Source organism: Chaetodon auriga, chromosome 22, assembly GCF_051107435.1.
Source record: "Chaetodon auriga isolate fChaAug3 chromosome 22, fChaAug3.hap1, whole genome shotgun sequence".
Lineage (NCBI taxonomy): Eukaryota > Metazoa > Chordata > Actinopteri > Chaetodontiformes > Chaetodontidae > Chaetodon > Chaetodon auriga.
In genome coordinates this window covers 3604604-3628267 of record NC_135095.1, presented here as the reverse complement: position 1 = coordinate 3628267, position 23664 = coordinate 3604604, and the positions used below count along the sequence as shown (strand labels likewise).

Below are 23664 nucleotides of genomic sequence, written 5' to 3'. Positions count from 1 at the left end.
TTTTTTTTTTTTTTAAACAAAGGTGCTTTCAATTAATCTTTTAAAACACAGTTTTCTTCTGGCACAAAACAAAAAAAAATAATAAATGCTACAGCAAGCATGATGAGCCCTAAGAGTCAAAATATCATAAATAACCCCTCGTACAGCACAGACGCAGCACTTGTCGCCCTGGTGTCTTTTTTTTTTTTTCTTTTTTCTTTTTTGTTTTAAATCACTGATCTGTCTCCTCTTAGTCAGCGTCAGAGCAGCAGAAGTCTGGGCAAAACACACATGAACAGAACACCCTCCAACAAAACATACACCAAATATTCTGACAACTATCAAGCGACTTGTTTGCAGTTCTACTTTCCTCGACTGATGGATTTAGGGAATGGAACGTCGTCTTCCATTCCCTGCTGATGCTGTCTGAGATAACTTGAATTTGGACCGGTGGAAAACCACAAACAGACTTACAGCGATGATAGGTACAGTAGCAGAGCACCCACGATCACAGTAAACGACATCCTGAGGAGATTTAACATTTCAGAAAATAGTGCATTTAACGGGACGTTTTGTAGCACGCCATGAGTTTAACAGCACAAAGCAGGTGAGGCGGTGAGGCCTCAGCTTCCGCGTTAAGCGCCTTCACTGTAAAGCATCAGACATTTCCACTCAGACGGGGTTTGGAGGAAATAACAAGCTCATGGCTGACGCTGCTTTTTGCTCAGCTCATCTCAGCGTATCTGCTACAAATCATGCATCCTTGAAGGAATAGTTGGCAAGAAAGCAAACAGGTGCCTTTCCCCAAATTTCCAACAGTCGGATCTGAAGGTTGACACCACTCTCATATCTGTGAGCTAAATATAACAGGCGGTTATCTTAGTATTAGGACTGGAAAAATGCTAAACAGCTAGCCTGGCTCAGTGGAAACCACCTCTAAAGCTCACTAATTAACAGGGGTGAACAAGCTGTGGTTTTACAGGAGCTATGTACATCTAATACTAAATTTTGACTATGTTTTGGCTCCGCACTACAACTCCCTGAAGTCCTGTTGTCCCCGTGAGGTTGCCAGGTTACCAGCAGACTCTGGTGTGTTAGCTTTAGAGGGGTCAGAAGGCCGATTTTGCTACCTTTGGACAGAACCAGGTTGTATATTTCCCTGTTTCCAGACTTGATGTTACGCTAAGCTAGCTGGACGTCAGCTGTAGTTTAATATTTAGTGCACAGACATGAGTGGTATTGATCTCCTCAGCCAGGACTCTCAGGATTATTCTCCTAGTGTTTCCCCTGCATCCCACATAGCAGCTGGTCTCAGTTCACTCCAGCATGGGTAACATCATGTGAACATCGTGTTCGGTCTGGTCTTATCTTTAGTATTTGAAACCATTCAAAAGTCTCTGTACGCTGCATACTGAAATAAAGTGAAACAGCTGTATGCAAAGCAGCAAACATACCTAAAGCACATCAATGTATTACATAATTTATTACATTGAGGTGTTTTGCTGCTACAGTTCTTATTGTTTTTACGCACAGTGAAGCATTATTTTATGGACTTGTACAAGAGCTGCAGCAGATGAAATATTTCATTCTTTAACGATTCTGGAAATGAAAACAGCAGCAAATGTTGTTAAAGGATCAGGGTGGAAGATTTACAGGGATCTATTGGCAGAACATGTCAGAAATTGAATAAAAGTATGTTTTCCTTAGTGCACAATGTCCTGAAAATAAGCAGAAATAAACACTGGCTGTAGAGATCACCACAAGATGTCGCTAAATCCTTCACGCTGGTCCTGTAAAGGACCTTCTGGGTTTTTAACACAAAGACTCAGCAGGGAATCATCTTTCAGCTTTCTTAGCTCTGTGACCAGAACGCACTGTTCACACATGAGCGGCACAAACTGGGACAAGCATTGAGGATGATCCTGTGATGCGGTAGATCAACATGTTACAGAGGCTCGCTTTAATGTCACACTTGTGAAAATTACCTGCAAAACACCAGTACGGTTTTTTAATCTCAAAACAAGTGCATTAAATAATCAATAATTAAAATCTCATTTCTTTAAACTCTCAGTAAATGTCACTCTGATTACAGGTGTGACCCTCCAGGCCCAAATAGTGTTAAATATGAAAGATTTTTAAATTCATCATTAAGTTACACAATAAACAAACAACCTTTTACCCATTTCGTCCCTCTCTCGTCAAACTGACCTATCGTTGTCCTTTGTTCTCAATGTTCTTCGAGCACACAGCCAGAAATAGTACTGATCCTTTACAATTCACAGAAATTATGTACAAATTGTGGTTAACAGTCGTAGCGGGTGTGCCGGGGACGTCAAGCAGTGTTCTGATGTGTCACAGTTGTTCGAAATGTGGGGCTGGGAGAGACAATCGTTCGTTGCTTCCGCCTGACCAACACACACTGGGTTTTGTTGATGGGATGTTACTGATCACATTTCTACTGACCAACAATTCATTAGCGTCTGACCGAGTGTTGTGGAAGACAATAAACAAGAAACTGACAAAGTGGGACTCAGAGAGGAGAATAAGCACCAGTGAACGTGGACCCCTAAATCCCCCAAAAATGATTTGGTGACAGCAGAGGTCAACTTTTCAACATCAACCAAAAGCATGCAACTGGTCAGGGAGGCAGTGGACTCACGCTCCTCTGAAGTGTCCTTGACCCAGACTCGCAGGTGGACTCTACATCTCCCCCTCCCCCTAAGGTTTGGTGTTGTGTTTTGCTATTAGTGATGTCACAACCAATATCTGACATTGTCCCAAAACTGTGAAAGACATTCCGAAGTGATGGCAGGAACGTTTGTGGTGGGTGTCCCACCTTCATTTACCACAGACAGTTGAACTATGAATCAGCAGTTTCACACTCGTCCTATGAATTAATCAAGTATTTCATTATCAGAAATAATAAATAAGCCTCTGAATGTTGACCACAGAAAACCACCGTGTCACTGTCACTTTAACAGACAGCCAACTCATGTCTGGCAGACCTCTACTGGATAGGTTTGTGTCTGTAAAATGAACTTATACCACGGCCACTGAATATTCGAGATTCTGATTGGCTGGCAGGTGTGGATTAACTTTTAGCAACTGCACAGCATCTCTGGACACCAATGACACAGGTGTTTGCTTGCAGGTCTAAATGAATGTGCCAGCATTAAGCGTCATTGGTGAGGACGTGCAGTGACGCTTAGCCAAAGAGCTTGGAGAGAGAAACCAAGAAAATAAGATTAATAAGATAAAGATAAAACAGAATTCATGATATTAAGCGAGGAAGCAAGAAGCTAACAGTCTACAGCCACACTACAGGCTCTGCTTTTAACTAAATGCTAACATCAGCATGCTAACATGCTCGCAACAAAATGCTAGCATGTTGATGTTTAAATAAAATGTTCTAAATAAGCACCAAATACCAAGTCAAGCTGAGGCAGATGGGAATGAGTTTTACGTGAATTTGGTCATAAACCAAAGCAGATAAAGGCAACCAAAGAGGATCAAACAAAGTCTGGTCTGATGGTTTGTTAGACGAAAGGCCGGGGAATCAAAGTTTTTACAAATCATCCTGACGGCAGCATGGATGTCCAAACCAAATTTCATGATAATCCGTCCAACAATAATAACAATATTTCAATATGTCAACCTCATGGTGGCACGAGATGAAAAGTCAGGGGATCGCCAAGCTCAGCTGGGTTCATCATCTGGGGACCATGAATGTCTGTACCAAATACAATGCCAATCCATCCAGAAGATGTTGAGATATTTCACTGAACACGTGAAAACTCTGACCTGCTGGTGGCACTAAAGTACAAGATCATCAAAGTAATTCCAATTTATCCACAAGAGACTTCAAATATCTGTCGCACACTGAAATCCATCCAGCAGTTTGTCAAGATATTTCAATCTGACCTACAAATGTAGAAACTCGGTGAAAGGTCAGGGGTCAGCAATGTCAGTAGGATTCATCATGTGGGAACCACGAACCACGTCAGTACAAAATTTCATCTCAATCCATTCATTAGTCGTCCAGATATTTCAGTCTGGACCGAGGCAGCAGACCAACACGGCAATTCCTCGAGCCATGCAATGCTAAACAACTGATTAGTAAAAAACAAATAAATAAAAAAGTTGTGTTCTTTCATTTGATGACGTATGGCATTTTGTTGGCAAGTGACCAATGGTGTAAGAGCTGCAATAGACAAGTTTGAACATTACTTCACAAATCTATTCAGGGGCACATTTGGGATTTTTAGGGGTAGAAAGGAATAGTTCATCACACTGAAGGAACGACCTATCAACACACTGCGACAAACACACCTAAAATGCCTTTTCTCACTCTGTCACACTGGACTACTGGCGCCAGCACTTCATTCAAATGAGCACACCCATCATTTTCTGCTCCTGCGAATGAGTAATAATGAGGATTAAATGTAGAGCCAGAAAGTTACTGTATTTGGACTCTGACTTTGTGATGGAGTGGGACGAGAGAGAACGTGAGCCAGCACAGAATCTGTTCGATCCGAAGAAGTCCTATATGTATATTTACATATTCTGTACAGCGTTTAACTACTTAGAATGACTTTCCAGTCAATTCATTACTGAGGAAAACAATGAAAACTTCATCTTGTGTCTCCTGTAGTAATTCCAAATTTACTTGCCAGTTTTTACCAAGATAAAAGGTAGATTTATATTAAGCTTTATCTCATGGATTCATTCCTCTGTTGTTCATACAGCACTATCACATTTTGTGACTTTTTTGTCTAAGCATGGCCATCATCATTATAAATAGGTGCATGGGTTGCAGAAAAGCAAGCGAACTAATTAGCTTTTGCAGGAGAGATTGGGAGATTTTACCAAAAGAACAGACGAGCTTGTAGCTGTGGAGAGTGCAGCGGCTTCCTGTATCACGATCACACTGTCCTGCCTTCAAATAAATGAACAAGCAGTGAATTTGAACGTAACTTTCGCAACAATTGGCCTAAACAGACGCCATCTGTTTCACTCCAAACATGTGTATGGACGCCTGTGGTTGACTGTGTGGGCGTTTGCGTGGGTACAAAGCACAAATCCGACACTTAAAAAAAAAAAAAAAAAAAAAAAAACTATGAAAAAAGACTGCAAACAAATGCGTGCAAATCCTATTTTTTGGCCTTAATGTTTCTGGGAGAAAGAAAATCAAGTGATGATGAAAAACACAAGTGAAGTTTGGCAGAGTTGAGAAGAGCTTTGTGAGCTCCTCCAACAAATTCTCATCAGCAAGAAAACCAAAGAAAGAGCTTGGGAAAAGAAAAACACACACACCTCAGGTCGTGGAGTTTTGCTCATATCCAAATACCACAGTGATGTTTAAGTGTGCGTTTCCGACCCTCGCCATCTGGCAACACAGGCTGACAGCAGGAGGCTCCAGATGAAGTGTAATCCCACCAGCATGGCTCAGGAATAGAAAAATAACTGGTCTCTGTCTCCTCCGTCCCATCAGGTGAGTGGATGGGGAGGGGTTCAGTCAGTCCAGCGGGTGAGGTGATGGGGGGAGGGGTGGGTGTGTCAGGGGTGGGAGGGGCTAGAGCGTGATGAGGTCTACCAGGTTGCCCTTCGGAGGAGTCATGCTGTCCGGGAAGAAGTTGACGAGCGTGTCGAAGAGCTGCGTCCGCTGAGCGTACGTCTGGTCTACGTCTGAGAAACCTGAGGGGAAAGTGACGGGGGGTGGGGGGGTGGAGAGACGGAGGCGGTTCAGTTTCAGCAAGGCGCTACAGTCAGCAGAATGGACTTTCACCATGTTTATGCTGATTGAAACCATCTGAGTTCACTCTGACAGATGCAACTAAAGATTTGTTTTGACTGGCGTGAATGTGTAAAATATGAAGTGGAGATGTCTGTCAGTGTGTGGGGGACTGCTGGAAACGTCGTCTGTCAGAGAGAAACACTTCATCAGCATCGAAGAGACACTGGATTTACAGGAAAAAATGACTCCCAAATGAGATTATGTTTTTCATTTTCCCATGATAAAGTATGAGCAGGACAAAGAAAGTGGAGCAACTCTTTACATCCAATAAAAAAAAAAAAAAAACTTAGCTACACTCAACATGCAGGCATTTAGTGAGCGTGTGTCTGATCAGAGATCAGGTTCTTACCCAGAGGGATGAAGTCAGAGCTGGACTTGAAGAGGGCCGAGGGCAGAAGCTGGAACTGAAGCACAGCGCAATGGTCTGAGACACTCTGACATTAAACGGTGCTGAACAAACAAACAAACAGCCGCAGCAGACGAAGCTTCTGCTGCGCCGGCTGCTCTAACCCTCAGCATACAAATGAGGGCAGAATACACCTTCTGATCACGCGTCCAACTGGACAGATGGAGGTTAGACTTTACAGCTCCGGCTCTAAAGTAATGGGACTTCACATTTCACATCTAAACCCTCCTTATCCGTTAACCTGTCCCTCTGCGTCTCCTTTCCTTCCCGTTTGTTGTCTTCTCATCTCTCGACATTTTTAACCCCTTTCTCCCTCATCTTCTCTTTCTTCTCACGTTGTCAGCTAAATATTTTACGGTACCTCTTTGGTCTCATCAGGGTCTGTGTGGTCCACCGTCAGTGAAAGGTCGTTCTGCAGGTATTTCAGTGCACTCAGTGGCTCCGACTGGGCTTTCTCCTCAAACCTGGCCAATCAGAACACACTGATGGTTAACAATACGTGCACACAGTGGGGCTGCAGTTACAACCAAAAACACTAGATGGCAACGGATGTAAAGCAGATCATCCCACAGCTCAGGAGTCAGTCCTCGTCATGTCGATGGAGGACTTTCTTTGACTTTCCATCACCGTATAACATTAGATTATCAAGTCAAGGGTCTTTCTTAAAAGAATACTTTCCCCTGAAGTGCTAATCATTTTAAAGAATCTTTCATAAAGTCAGTGATGCTGATAGCTGTATATCATATTGGTGCATCAATAAAAGTCAAGTTCGCGTCCTGAAGTGGTGGAGGGACGAGTGATGTGAATTCACAAAGTTACAGACCTGTATTTCCTGATGAGGTATCTGCAGTGGCGGAGCAGGTACTCCTTGGAGGGCCGACACAGTTTGAGGGACCAGAAGTCATCCAGGCGCATCTTGGGAGAACAAGACTTCCCGGGGTTTCCACCAAACAGGTAATGCACCTGGAAACACACACCGATTAAATGCAAACACACACAAACCTGAAAACATCATCAACTAACACGATAAGATTAAAGACAAAGTGGATGGTTATACACATTAAGGATTGCACAATGTGATAGTTCTGTTGTAATTATCACCCAAAATACACTTTCAGAGGAACTGTGCTGTTATATTCAACCTTTTTAGTTAACATCTAAACATACAATGATACAGCGACTCACTTATGACCGTATGTGGATGATGTTTGGGCTTACAACATTGGTTCTGATTTAGATCTAAAAGGCAGTGACAGGTCAAATTTAAACATGTTTTTCTTTTTGTTGCAAGTGTTCTGATCTTCTTTGGAAGAAATGTAGCTGAAGGAGTTGAATTTGTCTCTTTTTCTTCTGATGTTAACATTCTTGTAGAATTTTAGTCCCACATGGGGTAACAATCCTCTCCATAAATTGGACTTTTAGCTCTTGTCCTTCACCAGCCTTGTTAGGAGCAGTAAGTGGAGCCAGGTGTGTGAATGAACAGCTCATGAGGAGACGCGTTAACTGGATGCAGCATCAATTAAAATCTGACAAAGCTGAGCTGTAGCTGGAGTGTTACTACTTGAGTGTTTGTCATGAAATCTGTGCGCTCAATGAGTGTGTGTGTGTGTGTGTGTGTGTGTGTGTGTGCATCTGAGCTGTGTGCTACCTTGTGCATCTCGTCGTAGACCAGCTGGTGTGCAAAGCGTGGACACGGCTCCTCCTCCTGCAGAGCCTTGCTCGGGTTTTCTTTCACTGCTTGATCGTTCTTATACACACATGACCTGAGCAGGAACACACACACACACACAGACACACAAACAGAAAAAAAGAGAAGGAAGCAAATTTACATTAGTGATGAAAAAAATATGAACACTTCCTGAAGCCCTTAAGGAAAAGCTGCTCAACAAATTTAGTTTAAGCATGTTCATACACAGTACACACACACACACACACACGCAGGCACACAAAAGCAGGCCTAGCAGAGAGGAATGAGCACACGTCAACATAATGCTGCAAGTGTCTCACTGACTTATTTCACTGGACACCGTGTACGAGAACAGCTACTGAAATCAATGTACTGGAATAGCGAGGGCTGCAGCCTGTTCTTTCACGGCCACCGATCCAAATATGACATGTGCACATATATACGCACGCGCGCACGCACGCACACACACACATTTACATAGACAGTGGGAACATGCAGTTCCCTGGTGGAGGGCTGAGAGACCCAGGGAATGCTTTGAATTGTAACACTCTGCGGCGGTGACATTTGTATAAGAATGTTGACGAGTGAGAGTGTGTTGTTCGTATGCATGCACTGTTATCTGTTGTGGTGAAGATCTTGGCTACAAAGAGCTGCTGTGTGTGTGAAAGTATTTCCTGCGAGCGTGTGTGTGAGTGTGTGTGTGCGTACTCTCTTGTCGTTGCTGCGGTGATGATCACAGAAACCTGTGTGTGTGTGTGTGTGTGTGTGTGTGTTTATCTCTCGTTCTCTCGCTCACCAGTTGTTGCGGGCGATGTCGTAGATCCAGAAGGAGTTGCGGACGTTCTCCTCGCGCTTGTCCTTGTCCTTGCTGAGGCCCGACAGGACGTGGATCTCATTGAGCTCGGGGTCGATGGTGGCTCTCTGGGTAAAGCCCGTCATCGGCACTGTGAGGGCAAACACAGCAAAGATGAATCAACACGGAGGTCAACTCTGAAATAAAAACATTTACTCCTCAAACAGGAACGATTGCACTCAGATAACCATGACAATGTTTAGAAGTTATCCAGGTCAGTGCTTCCCGTCAGCCTGGAGGAAGAAACTCAAGTATGAATGCAGGCATGAGTTTGACAAGCTTCATTAATCAGGAAAAAAAAAAACTTCCTTCACCCCAAAATGTGAAGTAAAAGTTAAAAAAAACAAGAAAACATTAAAGTACTTGATAGGACAGCAACATGCCGCCATGGCAACAAGGCCTAGCAGAGACAGAGTGAACAGCATGTAAATTAAGATGGGTGCGAGGGAGAAACGCCGACACACACGCAGGCCTGAGACCAGCTGTGGCATGGGTGAGAGTTCAATTCCCTGTGCAGGCCTCCTGGAACTGAACGCATCCATCAAATGACAGACGCATGCACGGCTCCTAATGCTATTACTTTGCAGCAAGCTGCAACATGAATTATCAGATTTCCTTCTAATATGTGTTTAATGGAGTCATGTATTGTTGTTTCAATACAATTGAACTTTGTAATCTATAATGTGACAGCCGGACACAGCCATAGATCTGTTAATCACAAACCAAACCTAATCTAGTTTCGTCTTATCTCTAAAACCGTACGGTTCAGCACAGCACTAACATGTTGATCTGATTTGCGGCGGTCGAGCTGAAGTACTTCATATTTCATTTTTTTTTTTTTCAATGGATTGTGCAGACAGAGGAAGAAGCACAACAAGCATGAAAATCATGACAAACTGCAGGCAGCTTGGCACTCAACTGACTCAGCATTAGAGCTGGATTTCTGCTGGGGTGAACTGCTGCTTTAAATTCAGGGAAAAGGGCAATCACTTCACCGTGCGGGAAAAAAAAACTGTTTTACTATAACTGTGACAGCATTTAGGTTTTTAATTCAAATGAACACATTTGAGATTACCTGGTAAAATCAACTGTTAATGTTATTTTTGACCTCTATCAAGGTTATTTTCCTTCATTTTCCTGTTGATACTTTCTGTGATCTCCAATCCGATTTGATCTCTCCGTTAACTTTTACCAAGCTCTCTCTCTTTATTAGCTTGGTAGTGTTATGGCTTGTTCACAGTCATCATTAGAAAAGGTCACGTGATGCAAATTTAAGAGCTTCCTAAATACTCAGACTCCTCAAACCTTATCCCAACAATCGGCAGCCTTGGGCTCCTCTAAGAAGCCGCCTAGCACTCATTCATAATGTGATTAAGAAATTAAATCTGAGGCTTTCGAACTGTGCTAGCGCTGTGGGGCAACACAGAAAACAATTGATTATAGTGATATAATCTGAATTCGCTCAGCTGAGCTCACAGACAGACAGCAGGCTGTCTTGGCAGACGTCAGTTCCCCCCCACAGAGTCTGGGGTTACAGGTCAGCACACAAAGACCGACAGCACGGGAGGCTCCTGCGGCGCTGAGCCCGGCCTGAGCCACAGCACACATCAACATTTGACACCGATTATGAGACAGAGAGAACTGTTTGGGCTTGCTGCTTCCTTCCTGCCAAAAGACATTCTGTTCTTTCTTGCTCTGTTTCACTCGCACACCCATTTGAATTTTTCAATTTCTCTCCCATATTATCACGGCGCCCAGATTGTTTCTCCCTGCCTGCCTCTGACAGGAAAGAGGTGAGCGGTCAGCGGACAGAGGTCTATTTATGCCGTTTTTTGAGGTAGAGCTGAGATCTCAGTCAATCTGTCTGATGGAGCAGGAAGTATCTCACTGCTGCCAGGGCTTTTTAAGCAGGTAATCTGTCACATCTCTGACAGAGGCAGAGAAGGTCACAAACATCTAAAGCCCATTAGACTGAACGCAGCAGCAGAAATGAACTTAAACGAAGGTTTAAGTTAAAAAACACCCATGCGGCTACAGGGCAGCCACCCAAAAGCGTTCAGCCACAAGAGCCAGGAGGTGACAGTGAAAATTTAAGCGCAAACGAGAACAATAGAGTGCCGGACACACACTGGAATGACTGTAACTGTGAGATAAAACGAAGCATCGGGTTAAAAACAATAAGCCACAACAGCATAATAACAGCCTTATCCACATACTAACCACGGGGGAATTTCTATTAAAATCATATTTCCTGAGCCCCAACAACAGCCCCATAATGCATGCAAATGTGCACGGCAGTCAATATTCAAAGTAACAACAGTTCTCCAGTTGTTTTTCTGCATTGATTTGAATCAGATGACATGGTAACCAGTGTGTGGCTGTGGCTATAGAATACTGAACATTTATATTACCATATTAACATCAGCATCAGAGCCGGTGAGGAATCCCTGAAGTGACGTCAGCTGTTTTTCTGTCCATTTAATATGTTTGGAGAATAAACTGATTCTGATTCAATAATCTGTCCCTGAAATGTGACGCACCGCCTGTGCAGAATAGGTTTACACCCTGTAGCCTGCGATGAGAGCATGCAAGCCTTGCTGAAAATCTAAACAAACATAATGGTAACAGCAATCACTAGAATGCACTGATATGACATTTTTCTTCCAAACTGTGTGTTGGAATTTGCCTTGATGTTTCCTCCTCCTGCACAGAGCACTGTATGATGGAGGAGAAATCTCACCCATGCCTGAGTCCTTCTTGGTGCCATCAGATATGATCTCTACATGGTCTCCGTCCACGTCGTAGCTGAAGAAATCATTGAGATACGTTTTTGACCTCTGACCTCCGAACACGTACAGACAGCGGTTTCTCTGTTAAGGGAGAAAAGTAATTGCAAGTGGAGGCGAGCAGAAACAATGATCAACTTTCAAGGTTATAGTATCTTATTAAATTGATTAGGAAAGATTGTCCTCGCAGCAGACGGGCAAACTGGACTCACAGTGTGGAACAGCATGCAGTGTCCGATGCGGGACTGGACGTCCTCTGGCCCGGCGTTACACGAGTCTTCCCGCAGCAGGCTCCACGTTCCAGCCTGGCAGTGGTAGGCGTACAGGCCGCTGAACTGAGGCTCTGACGTCCGACTGTCCTCCACGCTGCCGTTACAAGTCAGGATGCGACCGCCGAACGTGTAGATCATGTGCTTCTCCGAGTCCATGCACATCTGCAGGAGGAGTGACAGGAAGTGGAAACAGGAAGTGTGAAAGTTCAGACAGAGCGTTGGCTACGACAAGTAGGAGGAGTTTCTGATGAAGCCCAGCATCCAAAGTCAGTTTCGGGGATTTTTGACTTAATGACTTCATCAATCAATCATGTATTCATCAATAATGTTACTGGTTAAAGGTCCAGTATGTAGGATTGAGTGGCATCTAGCAATGAGCTCGCCCACTGAGCACCCCTTGCCTTACCCTTCCCCTGTGGTGGTCACTAAAAATGCAAAAAATGCTCTAGTGTGTAAATGAAAAGATAGTTCAGACGGGTAAAGATGGAAATGGATTCCAGCTACCTGGTGGTCAAACACCAGCTTCGGCCCTCCGTCAGCCGACGTGTCCTCGCTGAGTAGCGTCCAGGTGTTGGCATCGATGTCGTAGCGGTAGAAGTCGCTCTTCAGAGACTTGCTGTTCCTGACGCTGGAGTCCAGGTACCGGCCCAGCGTGTAGATCTGACGCCGCTGGGAGTCGATACACATCTTGTGGCACGAGCGAGCACTCGGACCATTCTGATGGGTACGCAGAAGCAGCGGTGGGAGAGACACAAAGATCCTTTACTTGAGTAAAAGTAGCAATACCACAATGTACAAACACTCCTAGTAAAAGTCCTAAGTTCATAATTATACTTAAAGACGACAACTCACTCTAAGTACTATAAGTAGCATTAATGGTTGTTGATGCATGAATATGTAGTCGGGTCAATTTCATGCTCAAAACACTGGAACATAGTGAAAGTCTGAGGTCTTTAAGAAGCAAATATTCCCAAAATTTCCCGAAAGACAATATTTAATTCATAACCATCTGTGCTGGGACAAAACGTTTCCTGACCCCACTCACCTCTTTCTCAGTGTCTCTGGAGATGCAGGCCCACTGGTTCTCCTGAACACTGTAAGCCCAGAAGTCGGCCAAGTCCTGTGTGCCGTCCCAGCCCCCGAACAAGTACACAGTCTCTGCAGGGAACAAACGTCGCTCAACAACAGCACACCGAGCCACACAACATTAAACCTCTTCTCATCGTTCACATTCTGCACCGCTATCAGCCCTCCACTCAACAGAGACTGTGACACACTCAATATTCACAGTCACTGTGAATAATCAGATTAAAGCTACACTTTGACAAAGCATTTTAAGTTCCAAGTTTAAAGTGAGCTGGACTGACATGGAGTCAGTTTTTGTAATGTTATTGAAAGAGAGACTTGATATGGGAAGTTCCAGCACATTATCATTTACAAATATTCTCAAAATACATGTGGGAATTACTAACATTTGGTAACTTGTCACCCATAGGATTGCAAAGAGGACACGAGCGTAACAAGAACACCAGATGAACGCAGGATGTACTGCGATATACTACCTCTTTACAAAACATTTGTTTTGTGTCTCTAATTAATAAGCTTGCTCATTGTTTGGGTCAAAAACAGGCCACTGCACTTCAGGCAGATGGAAGTTGTGGGAAGTTGCGATTGTATCAGAGACTCGTGTAGGAGGAAATAAGTTGTGCCTTTACTGCTACAATCCCACAACAGAGTCTGGGCCAGAAATTGAGTTTGTAGTCCATGAGTCACTGGTAACGATGAACAAAAGGTTTGTTTTGGGCTGATGATCTGTAAAAAAAATCTATTCATTGCACTTTTAAATCAGTTTAAGATTACAGTTTTTGTATGGCTGTGAATTAGTCCTGTAGTGCTTGAAAAAGGTCCAGGACCCTGCTTGTCCAAATATTAAGCACACTGTGATCACAAGTATTATTTGTATTGTGTACAATTTTGAGTAAAAAAAAAAAGAGGTTTGGCAACCCCAGGAGATCTGAGCTCTGAGCTCGACTTTGGAATCATCAGGTATTTATTGAAGTAAAGATAAAAAGTAAAGATTTTAGCCCTTCAATAACTGCATGGTATTTCCAGAGTTGATGCATAATCGTGTTAAATAATGATGTTCTCAATACTGACCAAAATAATCCGAATTTTGATTTTTGCCATAATGGATCAGTCATGCCTTGAGTCGAGATGCACGTGGGTTAGAGGCTCCATAATAATCAAAATGGAAAACAATTACTCAGAATCGACATGAGATCGGGACAAAATGTGAAAGATGTGAACAGGACTGGTGAGAAAGAAATCACTTGCAGATGGCAGAACCACATTGAAACTTCACTCTCACATTCAAAGCCATAGCTTGTGTGAAGACATATGACCGTTCTTTTTCCTGGGTTAGAAACTCCTTAATCATCAAAACAGCTTCAATTCTCAGCGCCCATGTATCATACTGAGAACTGAAAGGGGGTTGGGACGGAGCTGAACTGGGAGCAACGAAATGACGTGTTTTGAGACTATTGCCAATCAAGAAAATGGGATCAGGAGAAAAAAAACGGCAGGTTTGGGACGAGAGCCCACCGACAACCAAGGAATCATCTTTGGAAGCCTGAAAATTGTAACTGTTCAAAGCCACACAATCTTTGTCTAAACGCTCCATAGGAATCAAAATAGAATATAATTGATCAGACTCTAAATGGCATCAGGATCGCGACGGGACTGGAGACAAAGAAATCATCTGGGATGCTGTGTATCAACTGCTACTATCGACTACTGCTACCACAACACAGACGTCAGTGTGTGCGGCCTCAGACGCGAACCAGAGGAATCCAATGCCTTCTCTCAGTCCTGACACACAGAGCAGACACTGCATCATTCTCTCTCTCTCTCTCTCTTTCACACAGACACACACACACACACACACAATGCAGGCTTTTGTTTTTCAGATGGCCAGCGGGGAAGTACACCACCAACAATGTCACCAGATACAGGAGAAAAAAAAAAAAAAAAAACAACCGTTGTGTGTCTCTGACAAAAGTCGTGATTTACGTGGTTTTAAAAGAGAAACGCCGTCGGCATTGTTTTGTTTTTTTTTTATTTTTGGAGAAGGAGGGCTGGAGGTTGAGGGGACGGGGAGGGAGGGTTAATTTGATTAAACAGTATTAGAGCTTTGCGTTCTGAGTGTGTGTAGGAGGATGACTCATAGCGTTGGTTAAACAGCCAAGTCATAACACTGGCTGCGTGGGTCTCACCAGTCTGGACGTCAATGACCATTTGATGTCCTCCCCTCATCCCTGGCCTGTTGTCGTCACCATCACCTGCAAAGGGGGGAGGAAGGAAGAGACAAGGATGGTGTGTGAGCGAGGGGGGCGGGATGACACAGAGGAAAATGAGAGAGAGGATGATGTGGAATGGGTGGGACGATGGGAGGAGCGGAGGACGGGAGGGAGGCCACAGACAAAGAGGGAAGATTGCGTCGCTTTAGCTACAAGGCCGCAAGGCTTTCACAGTGCGCTGAAATGCTGGATTGATGGATCGGGAACATTTCCCGCTTGAATAGATTGTCTCACTGTTCATGTCGTCTCGGTTGATTTCTTGGGCGCTTGTACCTTTGTTGCATTTCGGGATGATCTGACTCCACCTGGGCTTGTACTCCTGCTGGCTGATATACTGGTTAAACAAACCGTCTGGCGAGGAGAGAAGAGGATCACATGTGGCAAAATGAGCATTAACACGAGGAGAAACCAGACAAAAAGCATTTCAGTAAACCATAGTCCGCATGTAAACAAGGATTTAGGGTTTTTCTTCCTTCATTAAAATAAATAAATAGAACAAAAATCCCGTCCATCTGTTTATAAGAAAACACAAAAACACAACGGAAGCGCTGTCAAGAGCATGCCAAACAAACAGGCAGTGATGTAACCCTCACCCTGTAGCCATGTTAGCCAATCAGAAGCCTGAACAAAAACAATCAGCAGGCCTCCTGCAACTAAAGATCTAACGGGGTCATCATCAGCGTGATCTGTGTTGTGAGATTGTCAGGTTACCTGTGTATGTGCAGACAAGCCCTAAGTATTGTTCATAAAATGACTGAAGTAATCCTTAACTCAGCAGTCACATGTCAGGTTTAATTCTAGATTCATGAAGCTGATACCTCTCACTGCTTTGTCTATGAGCTCCTCGCAGGCATCGAAGTCTCCTTGCAGCACCAGCCGGTCATGCAGGTGGGTGAGCATCGGGTGCTCCAGTGCTATCCGAGTCTTCTTCTGCAGTGACTCGAAGGCCTCTGTGTAGTTATGCTGTCGGAAGTGCTTGAGGCAAAGGCGGATGGCTTCCTGTTCTCTGTACTGCAAGGGCACGATGGAGAGGAAATAGATCTCGGCTCGATTTAGTCCACAAACAAAAGCCACAACTGTTAACCACACTTTCGTTTACTCCAAAGTGACAACACTGAAGTGAAAAGGAACAATCTTTGTATTCAGCAAATACGATGAAGGTGTAGGACTGCAATGATCCCACTACAAAAACTTACACAAAACCTTTGATGGGCAGAAAGAAACACAGGTATTTGGATTAACTTCTCCTGAAGTTACTTAATGCTTGGAAAGCATTACACAACATGAACTTGGATCACATGCAGAAATTTCTAGTATCAATAAATTGCTTGCATGAGTTCAGATTAAGTTCATCTTGATCTGCTGAATTTAAAGGGACAGAAACCGGGAACGTTGAATGCCAAATTAACGAAACTCTTTCCAGTTAACCTTCTGAACCCCAAGCAGGTCCTGGGCAGTTTTTGCTCCTGTCACACATTTACTCACCATGAGCTCCTTTTTCACAGCATTATATACTGTCAGACCGGCAATTGGAAATCAAACTAAACTGCCAACGTTTCAACATTTTCACACTGGTTTGATGAAAGGAAACAAGCTTACCTTGCTGTACCAGTTAAGGCAGGGCTGCACCACATCAGGATCTTCAATACCATGCAGCTCAATGTACCAGATGCTGAAATTAAAACTAGGACCCCAAGACATCAGAGGCACTGAGACACAGAGGAAACATGGAGAAAAACAGAGTAAACAGACATGTTGACTGTGTATCTTACCGACAGAAACCACAGACGCCAGACAAACCACAGCAGCTCTCACCTATTTTGACAAATCTGCAGGGAAACATCTGCTCGTCAATCTTGTGCTTTAAGGTGAACGTTTCCTTGTTGTAGTCATTCTTAAGGCCACTGGAAGAGAAGGAAAAGCTGTTTCACAAATCGTACGACTGAGCTGAGATGCCAGATGCATCCATATGTTGGTCCAAAAAAAAAAAAAAAAAAACCCACCATCAGTAGATAAAAAGTTTAAACTGTAGTGTTTTCCCCTTTCTTACTGGGATACAGTCTATATGTGTAGTATACAAGTACTTGTGGGTAAGAAGATTTGTTTTGTTTTGTTTTTCCTCTGCTTATGATCATACGCATTCGTCCATTAGCAGATTCCTTGTGATGCTGACTCTATCGCACACAAAAACATTAAGGTGTTAAGATCCCTGGAGAGAGTTCATGAGGTACCTGCTATTACTGCTGTGAGCAATGACACTTGGGGGCAGTTTGTCCAACGGGATGTGTGATTTGGTTAAAGCTCTTTATTATAAAAAAAAAAAAAGATCTGGCAACTAGAGCTTGCTGCTAAATATGGAGGTTTGCCAGATTATTCATTTAATGTCTGAATGTACTCCCCATGGAGAGAGAGAGGGAGAGAGGACACTAATGTGGACGAGAGAGAGAGAAGGAGCGTGAGAATGTGGACAGAAGTGTAGATGGGACACAAAAACTTTTATTTATTGCCGTTTTATTTCACATGGTGGACGATGATGATTCTCTGAACAGAGAAACGTTGGGCATATTTGCAAGTCGCCCCGATGCCCCTAGTTATAGAATTTTGTCGCATTGTCTCCAAAAATAGTTACGAAAGGCGACTAAATGGTCACAGTCTGAGGCCCTGCAGCTAATACCTCACTACAACTACACTCCCACCCCTGCAGCAAACAGCGTCTTCCTCCGCTGTCCTGTCGAGTCCTTCACACAACGCATTCACACTTTGACTACCTGCACGCAGCGCAAGCTGAGGGGGATAGAGATCACACTGCATATTTCAGCTATCCAGCTAGACTTAGTGTAGGCTACTAGTTGCATTGCTCCTCCTTCTTGGTACTGCTAGTCTAAAGGTAGCTAACATTAACTAGTCAAAACAAAAAGGCAGCAAAACATAATTTCATTACTCACTCTATTGACAGTTTCTGTATTTGTGGTGCATTTGCAAAGAAACATGACAAAGCCTTGTCAGCCTGCCCTGCATCCACAATGCCTGCAGGAAATGAAAGCTTGCTTTGCTACATGTCTGCCTGTCAACTTTTCCTTTGAATGGATGTTTGGAATGTGGCTTCCCTTGCACGGCAAGTGAATGAAATCATTAAAAACACAAACTCATGTGCATTCCCCTGTACTGCTTAATGGCAGGCTAATTACATTCCTGGTACTGCTTAACAATACTTAAGATAGATGTTTGGCTGAGTGCTGCATAATATTCTTAACATGACGAATGTATTCATAAAGTCATGATCATGTGGTCAGTTACAGTTGACTTACACATGTAAACTTACCACTGTGGGAACAGTGGTTACATAACCTTCGAAACAAGCCACAACTAAGCATAATGTCATAGGTCTGCTAAAAAAAAACAAAAAGCACTAAACCTCTGAACAAAATTGATTTTTTTTGTCGTTCTTACTTCACACTGTCACACAGCATTTATAGCCTCGGTTACACTGCTACCTGGTAGAAACCTCAATACGCTACAAAGCACTCAAACTGACCTATAGCTATACCAGCTGTTATACCAAACCAAAAATGACCTGCATCTGTATCAGCTGACATGGTTTGTAGACAATCTGAAATTTATATTTGCGGCAAAAAAATGTGATGAGGGCATCCCTAGTTTGGACTGAGAAAATATTTTCAAAATTTTACAGCATTTCAAGAAATGAAATATTTTTCACCCTCAGCATCAAAAACTATATGACTTACTGTAGGTCATTACATGCAAATGTGAAAGAAAATCAATAATAGCTGTAGTTTTTCCCCATTGTTGTCCGTACCACAACTGAACTCTGCTCACCAATTTAACAGAGCATAAAAATGTTGCTTGTTCCAGTGCCGCTTTATTAGTGACGTATAACCAAAATGCCCCAGTTTGCAAAACAGTGGAACAGTGGAAACACAAAGCAGAACTTAAAACCAACGTCTCACAAGGGCTCACGGGTCATTAAGTTTCCGCAGTGGAAAAATGCCTTTAAGGTCAGTGTTGGTGCCATGAACAATCTGGTGGATTCAGAACCAATACTGTAAGATCATGTCAACCAAAATCAATCCATGACATCAATAATGCACCTTCCTTGCAGATACTTTATTGCCTGTGGGACACTATTTCCCCTTAAGTTGTGTTCTGAGGCAAACCTTACTCCCAGGCTGTGCATCACCCCAAACAAGCTACACACAATGTCAATTCCTCTCACAAGATAACAAAAAATGCTGCAAATGGCAGCCAAGTTCACACTTAAGCTGCAGAAAATTCAAAAAAATAAACAGTTGGACTGACATCTCACCTGGACAAAAGCTCTGTCATGTTCTCTTCACTCATCCCACCAAACACTTTAAACTTCTTCAGGTTGCAGACGTGAGTCTTCTCGTACTTCCCGAAGGTGATGCTCTGAACAATTGCCGGCCTTTCCAATTTCAAGATTAAAAACTTAAGAAAAAGAGAGAGACAAAGAGAGAGGACACATAAAATAGACTGAAGGCAAAGAGCAGAGTGATGATGCTATTAGAGTTATGTGGAGGACTGCAGGCCAGTCACTGTGGAAAGATTTGCTCATTATCTAAATGACTACAGCAGGGTCAATCTACTGCATCAGGTAAATGGCATTACATACAATCTATGAGCCGCTTCCACATGTCACTGGTGCTCTAACAAGCCAGGACATATGACAAATGACCATTGGCTATTAGGCCAGAATGAGTGGAGACCACAGGCTGGAAGATTGATTTAATGTGTCACTGAAAAGCAGGCATTTAACAAACCCCAGGAAACAATTTTTTCAAATCCAATCATAAAAGATAGATATTCATCAATCAATGCCCTGAAATTTTATCACTATTAATCTGGGATGAAACTTTTCACTGATGTCATTCATGAGTCTTTCCACATGAACTTCACTTTGATCTGTTATCCATTAATAGAGATTAGACACTGTTGACACTGAGAATTATTTAGTCTACAAAATGACAGAAAACAACACAAATTCATCAAAATTTCTGAAAGCCAAAGGTGATGCCTTTAAACTGCTTATTTTGGCAAGTCAGCAGTCCAAAGCCGAAGATGGTCAATGTACTAATCACGAAAGCCAAGGAAACACAGCTTATTCATACCACCGCCAATTCTTCTTGAAAGATGGCTCAAGTGATTGGTACTGGAGATGAACAAATTCATTATTCAACTAATCCTGTCAGCCCTCACACAGACATTGCTTTTTAAAACTGACACTGGCAAAATTTTCCAGCCGGTCACCAATGGCCAAACAACTGGCCATTGCCAACTTATTTGTGCAGGTGTGTATATGGCAGTGCCCCCCCCTACGCCTCAGCTGAGAGATGCCTGCGGGTGACAAGTTTGCTGCACTCATTTATTAGCCTAATAAACAAACAAAGTACACTCACAAAGTGTCAAGAAAGAAAAATATTTTTATAGCTATTGTGAGCTATTTTATTGTGCTGCCAGTCAGTGAAATGTTCTGAGTGAGTTTAACCTCCCACTGGTGAGTAGTTACGCAGGATATATGTCTAGGGCTTTTATTGTGAAAGGTAGAAAGGTGGAACGAGGGAATCTGTAATGCGCTTGGCAATGTTGGAAGCAGTAAAGAGTTATGCCATCGTGGTTCAAACTGCAGACAAACACCATTTGTCTTCTGAATTCAGATTTCTCTCTTTCAGTTCACTAAGACAAGCTCAAGTGCCTTGCCATCTCATCGTAAAACACACTTCATTCAAACTCGAAAGAGGCAAAATAAAACTCAGTTTTGGTTAGTTTTTCTGTCACCAACTCTGGTTTGGTCAAAAAAAAACCTAAATTTATGAAGTTAGACGGCAAAATATTCTGCTTCGAGATGCTGTTTTTCCCTGTTGCCTCTCTATGCTGTTGCTGGCCTATTTGTGCTACAGTGGTTGGCTGACATATTTGCCCGATCACCCTACCTTACAAGACATGCACAGCAAATAATCATGCTGTAATTAACTGGTTGAATACTGCAACTGTGACAGAACTTGAATTTTCAGACAATATGACAACTTAATAATAATAATAATAATATATTATACTATACTAAAAAATGCTGCCTAAATAATCACACTATATATTTGTTCCTGTTTATTTATGTTGTTCTCAGCCTTACTATACCACCCAGCTGCTTTACTAGACATAAACACTGTGAGAATGGCATACTCAAGCAGACCAGCGAGTGGTTAACCATTGTTTTGAAATGCTTCATTTCCTCTCGCCATACAACACAAACTTTCAGATTCAACTTCAAACTATGCTTGCCATAGTGTTGCTGTTGTGGGTGAATGAGTTCAAGGGAAACAGTGAGTAACAAATTCTTTATTGCATGAAGAATGCACACACGTCAGACCTGCATATTGCTGGGTGGACACCCAAAGCAGGTAGCAGAGGAAGCCTCACGACTATTCAGGGAATTTCATAATCAGTCCCCAGCCATGTTAAGGAGACATTATTTAATTACTCATAAAAAACTCTAGCTTTAATCAATCGCAGCACATTGCAAGGACATAAACTGATCACTACAGTGAATTGACTCATGTTCATAAATAAAGAAAAATAATGTAATCAGCCAAAATTGCTGTGCCTCTTGCATCCCCAAGGTAAATGCCACATTGTACCATGCTGTTCTTATCTCACCTAAAACAACTTGTGCATCTGCTGCACAGGTCAGTGACCTGATCGGCTACAGGCAAAAGGCAAAACCAGGAAGACCGGAACTGGCAGTGACTAACAGAATGGTAATAATATGTCACACACAGATAGTATAGACCAATGAAACACAGGCCTCCTTGATCTTCAGAAGTCATATTTAATGTACACTGTCAATTTTAATGTCAAGCTCCATTCACAACAGAGGAGTGAAGAGACCATTTGTGTAAACAGCAGCAGACATACCTGTGGAGGGTAGTTGCTCTCAGAAGACCACCTGGAAGACTGATCATTAGGTTTGTCCACCAAGATATTCCTAGAAAATCATACAGAGAAAGGTAGAGTTAATTTAGCCCTGTAGGAGATCACAGCAGGACGCAAATGGAGACACAACAGGCAACATGACATCCAGCTGTGACACAGGATTTACAAAACACAACAGGACAGAATAAACAGTGGTGTGAATGTTTGTGAGTGTAAACTATCTGTGAAGGTAAAGGGGGTATATAACAATATTAATGCTTATGCAGTCAAGATAGATTGTGATAGCAGGCGCAATGAGTCAATTTATTTTATTACAGCTACCTTAGTATAAGCTAACTGACTAGTGTTGGTAGCTAGCTGACATAGAGCAGCTACAGTTAAACTGTGTCTTTACTGCTGAACCAGCAACAGGCGAATGCTCTAAAACTATGCGTGACTTCACATAATGGACAAATGATAACATTTATGAGGGTTTCTTTGTGTATGTCAACCATAAAAAGTGTGACAGCTCGTTTCATAACACCAGTTTCAAGTAGCCGGTAAACAAGCTGATTAGCTTTCGTTGCTAAAGCACAGCTCTTTGGTTAGATAACAACAGCTAACATTTGTTGCCTACTTTAGCTCTGGAGTCCAGTTAGCTAAAGTGGACGTTCGTTTTTGATGAACCAGGGTACCGGACTAAACATTGGCGAATTCATTTCTACAAAATGGTACTGCTTTGACCACACATTAGTCTGAGGTTGAAAGGAATATGCTGACCTAGTGTCAAACGAAGATTTGTGGATTCCAAACAAGCTCTTCTCAAGAGAGGAAAATATAAGTTGGCGTAACCTTACACAGTAACATCAAACGGTGGATAAGTGCACTAAAGATGGACTGCTAACGTTGTACACTGAATTATCTACATGATACTGGTGAATGGCGACAAATTTCTAAGGAAACTCTACATGTTGTCATGTTGACTATACAATCCTTGACAAACTATTGATTTCCATAAATTTCCAATGTATCATCAGCCACGTCACTTTCGGGCGGCTCAGTATCCAAAACAAACGTCCCTATCGCCGCTGACGAAGCTAACGCTAGCTGACTGGGATCGCAGACAAGCTAGGCCAGTCGGGCCGGCTGGAAGAAACACTGGTGCACTTAGGCGACAAAATACCACCTAAACCCACAAAACCCAATGCATATGCCGGGCCAACTACCGTGTGTATTACTCACTCAGGTAAATATGTGGAGGAGAAAGAGCTCCATTTAAAAACGCTGAAAGTGAGGACTCTGCTCTCAGGAACGACAGCCATCTTGTTGCAGAAAATAACAAGCAGCGGGAGGCTAGCAAGGAGCGAGCAGTGACAGCTCTTAAAGAAACAGTACACCCTGTTTCGTTTTGTTTTTGTACGAAAGCACTACGGATGCAATGCACTACTTACCTAGCCAGATTTTCCACTTCCATCATAAACATAAACATCAGATGTGCACATTATCATATTTATTTTCATATCATCAAGCTCTCAGCAAACTTCTTGTGTTACAAAACTCTAGTTTCTGAAGCAGTTCACCCAAGT

The 23664-nt window shown here is 42.8% G+C and overlaps 1 protein-coding gene across 2 annotated transcripts; it reads right to left on the bottom strand.

Moving 5' to 3' along the window:
* Positions 1–208: 208 nt before the first annotated feature.
* mkln1 (muskelin 1, intracellular mediator containing kelch motifs) lies at positions 209–23430 on the bottom strand. Of its 2 annotated transcripts, none has more exons than XM_076721803.1 (18): positions 23321–23430; positions 22082–22151; positions 19458–19600; positions 16949–17037; positions 16733–16842; positions 15952–16144; positions 15407–15484; positions 15050–15115; positions 12823–12935; positions 12282–12494; positions 11718–11939; positions 11460–11589; positions 8663–8810; positions 7828–7942; positions 7003–7142; positions 6541–6643; positions 6123–6177; positions 209–5673 (listed from the first exon to the last, which is right to left on the bottom strand). In XM_076721803.1, exons 1-18 carry the CDS (start codon positions 23398–23400, stop codon positions 5552–5554), a joined length of 2190 nt encoding a protein of 729 aa, XP_076577918.1. In that variant the 5' UTR covers positions 23401–23430; the 3' UTR covers positions 209–5551. The 2 variants fall into 2 exon arrangements, with proteins under 2 accessions (XP_076577918.1, XP_076577917.1); XM_076721802.1 differs by having other exon boundaries at positions 5415–5673; positions 15368–15484.
* Between the last annotated feature and the right edge of the window lie 234 nt (positions 23431–23664).